This window comes from Helianthus annuus, chromosome 12 (assembly GCF_002127325.2).
Source record: "Helianthus annuus cultivar XRQ/B chromosome 12, HanXRQr2.0-SUNRISE, whole genome shotgun sequence".
Lineage (NCBI taxonomy): Eukaryota > Viridiplantae > Streptophyta > Magnoliopsida > Asterales > Asteraceae > Helianthus > Helianthus annuus.
The window spans coordinates 70,546,849-70,553,234 of record NC_035444.2 but is presented as its reverse complement, the minus strand read 5'-3'; the positions used below and the strand labels follow the sequence as shown (position 1 = coordinate 70,553,234).

Below are 6,386 nucleotides of genomic sequence, written 5' to 3'. Positions count from 1 at the left end.
AATTGTTTGATCTAGAATTCTAAGTTCTTGAGACTTTGTATGAGGCTTTCGGCTTCTGGAACTATTCTAGGTGGTGTCTTGTACATTTCAAAGCTTGATTTTGGAAGCTCAAACCTTGGTTCATCATATGTTGTGTATGAGGTTGATGGTTGAAACTTGAAAGATGTAACAATTTTGTACTGAGTGAGATTCACCGCAAATGGTACAATATGGCTACTCATAATCATCATAACCATAGTAATCATAATCTCCCATGTAATAATCCATTGTTTGGATAGTACTTAGAAGATTACGACTTCCGGGAATTAATTTTTTTATGTGAATACAGAAGGTTTACACGACCCCGTGCTCAGTGAACATGGCCCCGTGTCGAATGAAACACGGCCCCGTGTCGAATGAAACACGGCCCGTGTGAGCCTTGTTTTTAGCAGAAATTTTTTTAGTTACTGTAAATAAGACACGACCCTGTGTTAATGCAGCACGGCCCCGTGTTAAGCTACTGTAGAAAAAACGAAAAGAAATTTGAGTAGAAAAACTAAAGAAAATGATTAGGCTGTTGATTTTAAGCTTTCTTAAAATCCTTGTGTCCCCGACAACGGTGCCAAAAACTTGACGCAATAGGAGCGTGTAATGATTTTTTCGATGTATTTTTAAGCACTTTTTATTCTTTATCAAACTTTATATTTATAAAACACGATATGAAACTATCTCTGTCTACAACACGTTAGGACAAGTGCACCCATCGTTGGCGTAGTATAGTGATGGTAAGATACCGAGGTCGTCCAAGGACATAAGAGCTTTTAATACCGGTTTATCGTCAAAGTCTAATCGACCCAAATTTTGAGAAAATGTTTAACCATGTAAAATAAAGAAATAAAGTAAAATAAATAAAAGAAACAAATAACAAGACAGAATCACTTGGTTCTGACTAATCTTTTAAGTATCCTTTGATGATTTCCGCACTTTGGGTTTTTTAAGAGATTATTTTAGTTATAGTGGCATGTTCCTCTTTTGGAGGCAACGCTACCCTCAGCCATATTGGTCTGAGTCAGCAGGGATATAGTCCCGCAAGGCTGGATTATTGAAAGATAATTAAATAAGTTATTAATGCAAAATGTGGCATGTACTTCTTTTGGAGGCAACGCTACCCTCGACCATATTGGTCTGACTCAGCAGGGATACAGTCCCGCAAGGCCAATAGTTTTAGTAGTAGTTTATTTATAAAGGATTACAAGCCGTTCTTACTTCCCCCGATTTGATGCTATCTGCCTCAAGGGAAGTCCTAATAAGCTTGAATTAAGTCCTCGCAGGATCTATACACTGAACGAGGCAATAACTTTACCCAAACCATCCTTCTAACCTCTTCCAGGCAGTTAACGTGCTTTATATAGACCGTAAAGACACGAATGGGTGAATCAACGAAAATGAAGAATGATAGAGTAAAAATTCACTTTCAATATAAAAAACTAGTTATTAAAGTCATTAATACATACCCAATTAAAAAGTGACCAAAGGTTGGAAATCAAAATTAATACATAAAAGATTTCGTCTTCACCAAGTGATGTAAGAGATTAGCCTAGCATGACCATAGTTTGACAAAAGCTCTTACTATCGATCTTGGATCCTGAGACTACTCTGTATTCATTTAATTCTCTTGTCAACTCTTCTGCACACATGCCCCGTGTGTCAACAGCAAAGCCCCCTGGCCTTTGTACTTGCTGTACGAACCCAGATTTGCAAATCTGAGAGTTGACCACGGCCCATGCTTAGGAGACACGACGCCGTGTCCCTTGTCGTCTTCTGTTTGTCTTTATCTTTCAAAGAATCTTGAGTGGGGCACGGACCCATGCTTGGTAGGCATGGTCCCGTGTTGGCTTCTAGTTTGTTGCTTTTATTCTTGGGGTGAAACTTGGAGGGTCGTTATAGTGTGTCAACTTTCTTCCTTCGTATTTATGCTGTTTTTTGTCGTTAATTTGTTCCTTTTGTCAATTTAAGCTCTTTTAATCCTGAAAATCAAAAGTAAAGAAACACACTTTTTCCAACATTGGTACCGAAAAAAGTTGTTTTTAAAACGTATTTGATACAATTTATATGTTTTGGCGCATATCACTACATACACAGTGGCATCTCACTACTACCTCAACCATATGGACGGTGTAGCTGCATACGCTGAAATTTCTTTCTGGCAAGCCCAGCTTTCATTACCACCCAGTTTGTAGCAACAGAAGAAAATGTTATATCCCAAGGAAATGATTACATGCTCCGTACGAAACTCGCCTGACCCCTGCTCTCACCCACCTAACCACTCTCCTCCCTCCACGTGTCCAAATACTCTCTGTTATGCTTAATATACGCCTCATTTCCCCCAACGTCAAAATTCTCCATCTCACTCAGTAAAAACAACTCTCCGTCAATCGGCTCCACTGAAGACGACGGCGTTTCGTTGAGTAAGTTTGCTTCATCCTCAAGTGCTTTGTGTTAACTGTAGTTGATTACATTCTCTTTTTGTTTTGCTACTGGTAAAGATGACGAATCGTTTGAATGCGCATTTTGAGGAATCGGATAGAGTATCTGTAGCTGTTAGAAGAGTTTCTATAAATTAATTTACCAATTGACGACGGGCCAATGGGAAGCCCCATTTACCCGCTTTGGGCTATCATCATGCAGGCCAATAGGAAAAGCCCAACAAGAGTTTACCTTGCCCACTAAGGTTACCGTTATGAGCGGGAAAAAGGACCAGAGAAGACAGGCAACATTTAATGCTTGATTAGCAGAGGATCTCTTGCTGGAAATGTACCTCTTCGCCGGAAACATTAAATGAGACTATGATCTCACCGTTGGGGGTCAGACACGTGTCTGAGCCCCCTGAAGACCATCAGAACCCATTGGATTATCTCATAAAAATATCTCACGTGAAGGTTAAGGCTTGGTGGTTATATAAGGGTGAAAAAGGATGATCACAGACACAACCCAGGTATCTCATTTACTACCCTAGCATTTACTACTCTCACATAAAATTCCGACCATCATTCCCACATATTTATCACAAGTATCACATTTATTAGATTCACACCTTAGAGGAAGCATCCCGGTGATCATACTCATCGGGGTAAGCTCCTCAACTCTTCCGGCAAGTTTACTTATTCTCACGCCAGAGCTTGGTCACGGATCCCCCCTCTGGGGCCCTCCGTGGCGAGGCTAACAGTTTGTTCTTTTGCAGTAGCGAAGGTAAAGACTCTTGACGTCAACGAAGATCCATTTAACGTCATCCGAGATTTGGGTATTCGACATTGGCGCTATCCATGGGACGTCAGCCTGTCCGGTGTTCCCACATCAAACTCCGACGTTAAGAGTAGCTTATCTCACCAACAGCAACATGGCAACCCCACCCAACTCACGTATCATCCAGACGGCACAGAATGATCTGGATAGGATCATAGTAGAAGACATAACTCATGAAGAAGGAAACGAGAACCAGGTGGAAAACCCGAAAAGAATGGAGCACATTACTCCAGATTTTGTGGCCATGCACAGAGAAAAGTTGACAAAATGTCTCGAAGATTTAGAGAGAGAAGAAAAGCTGAACAGCCTTAGGGCTAGACTGTCCTTTGACACACCCTCTAACCAAGAAGGGCCAGACCTCCAAAAGAAAGGCAACAGTGGTGACCCACTGGAAACATTCATGACTGCCCTTAGGCAAATGTCTTCAGAAGAAAGGGAAGACCTCATCACAGGAAAGAAGTCAAAGGAAAAGGGAAAGGAAAAGGATAACCAAAACGATGATAGCCTGGATCAACCCTATATGCCACGGGACTTAGCTGAGGTCTCAAAGTTCACACGGAGGATTGCAGAAGCACCGATGCCACCCAAGACAAAGCTACCCCCAAACTTTGACCGCTATGACGGGACAAGAGACCCTGAAGATCACCTCCATGCCTTCAGGGGAGCGGGGCAGCTTGGGCGATGGCCCATGCCTGTATGGTGCCACATGTTTGTACAAACTCTAACGGAGGGAGCCAGGCTCTGGTTTGACAGCCTCCCTCTAGGGGGAATCGACAGTTATGAAGAGCTAAGCGAGAAGTTCCTCAGGAACTTTGGTCAGCAGAGAAAAGTGGTCAAGAATCCAAACGAGATTCTACACATAAGGAAGAGGGACAATGAGCGAATAGACCAATATATGGAGAGGTTTGTCAAAGAGAGCATGAACATCAAAGATGTCCCGGAGGTCATGAAGATCAGCAATTTCATAAACGGGCTAAAGCATGCACAGTTGTGTGAGAAACTGGGGGAGGAATTCCCTCACTCGTTTGATAACCTCATGGACAGGGTCAGAGCCTTTGTCAGAGGAAAAGACACAGTCAGCAAAGCCAAGGAGATGGACATCACACCTCGAAGAGTTACCCCAGCTGCAAAGCCTCCCGACAAAGGTACACCCTACTCCAGAAAACCCACTTTTGATAGAATGTTGCATGACAGAACAAGGCCTTCATACTCCCCATATAGACCCCGGGGGAGAGGTCCCCCTCTTTACTCTGATAATTTCACCCCTCTCACCAAAGCCCCTAGCGAGATACTGGCCACTGAGAGGGTAAAGAACTCCTTCCCAAGGCCACCACCCATAAAACCCGGGCCAAAGGCACAACCAAGCGAGTATTGTGACTTCCACAAAGGCTTTGGGCATAAAATTGATGACTGCATGTACCTAAAGAGAGAGATAGAGGCTGCAGTGAAAACAGGAAGGCTGGCCCACTTGGTCAAGGAAATCAAGGAGGGAGGAGGGGATCGCAGGGGAAGAGATGCAAGGGAGCCTGGGAGGGCAGATGTGGATATGATTAGAAGGAGGAATGAATTCGATACCACCCGGAGTGTAAAGGCCAGGATCCTGGGCTCCCCGAACTACATGAAAGCTCCCATCCTCATGCCACACTTGGAGGAAAATGAAGTACAACGACTCCCCCTTAACATCTTGGCCATAATAGCTGGCCACAAGGTATCCCGAATACATGTGGACGGAGGGTCTGGCGTCGAGGTAATATATGAGCATTGTTTCCTCAGATTTGACAGAGATGTAAGGGATCAGCTTGAAGAAGACTCCATCCCATTAGTGGGATTCAACAACAGTGTATCTCATCCCCTGGAAAAAATCAGGCTCCCATTCACAGTTGGGGTGGGGGATCGGGTTCGAACAATAAACCCGACCTTCACAGTGGTCCGGGCACCCTCAAAGTACAACGCAATCTTAGGAAGACCTGGAATCGGGGACTTACAGGCGCAGACCTCCACCCCTCATGGAGCTTTAGTGTTCCAAACGCCGAAGGGCCTAGCCTGGGTAAAGTCTGCGTACGAAGTGATTTCTTCAGTATCCGAAGGGGAAGCATCCGAGAAGCCCCGGAAAGAGGGAGTCGAAGAGTGGGTCCTTTGTGACAGGTTCCCAGAGCAAACAGTCTAGGTGGGAAGTCACCTAAGCGACAAATGCAAGAGTGCTCTCAAGGAACTACTCCTCCTCAACATAGATGTATTTGCATTCCAACACGGGGACATGACAGGAATCCCCAGGAGCCTAACCGAACATCGACTCAACACATACACATGGGCAAAACCAGTGAAACAGAAGAAACGAAGCATGGGGCCCAACAAAAGAAGAGCTGCTTGTGAGGAAACCAGAAAGCTGCTCAGAGCAGGTATAGTCAGGGAGGTCAAGTACCCATCCTGGGTCGCCAACCCGGTCATGGTTCAAAAGAAAGACGGGGGATGGAGGATGTGCATTGACTTCCAGGATCTAAACAAAGCATGTCCTAAGGACTGTTACCCCCTCCCAGAAATAGACGTCCAGGTGGACTCTTTGTCTCAGTACCCCCTGAAATGCTTCCTGGATGCCTACAAAGGATACCATCAGATACAAATGTCAATAGAGGACGAAGAAAAAACCGCCTTCATTACAGACGAGGGGACATTCTGCTATACCAAAATGCCCTTCGGTCTTAAAAACGCTGGGGCCACGTATCAGAGATTCATGAATACCCTCTTCAAGGAGCAACGGTGAAGGAACCTGGAGGTATATGTTGATGATATCATTATCAAAAGCCTGACAGAAATGGCCATGATAGACGACATAGCTGAAACCCTCCGCACCATGCAAGATGTGAATATGAAGTTAAACCCCGGAAAGTGCTGTTTTGGGGTGGAAGAAGGAAGATTCTTGGGAGTGGTGGTCACTAAAGGAGGAATCAAAGCTAACCCAGAGAAAACTCAAGCTGTGGCTGAAATGCGATCCCCCAGGTCCCTGAAAGATATTCAACAACTGAAACGGGAGGTTAATCGCACTAAACCGTTTCTTATCAAAGGTAGCCGACAGGACCCTCCCCTTCATGAAAGTGTTGAAGGAC

The 6,386-nt window shown here is 44.5% G+C and overlaps 1 protein-coding gene across 1 annotated transcript; it reads left to right on the top strand.

The window, feature by feature from the left end:
* Positions 1 to 3,376: 3,376 nt before the first annotated feature.
* Positions 3,377 to 5,449, top strand: LOC110893074. Its single transcript, XM_022140193.1, has one exon. It carries the CDS (start codon positions 3,377 to 3,379, stop codon positions 5,447 to 5,449), a length of 2,073 nt encoding a protein of 690 aa, XP_021995885.1.
* The last annotated feature ends 937 nt before the right edge of the window (positions 5,450 to 6,386 follow it).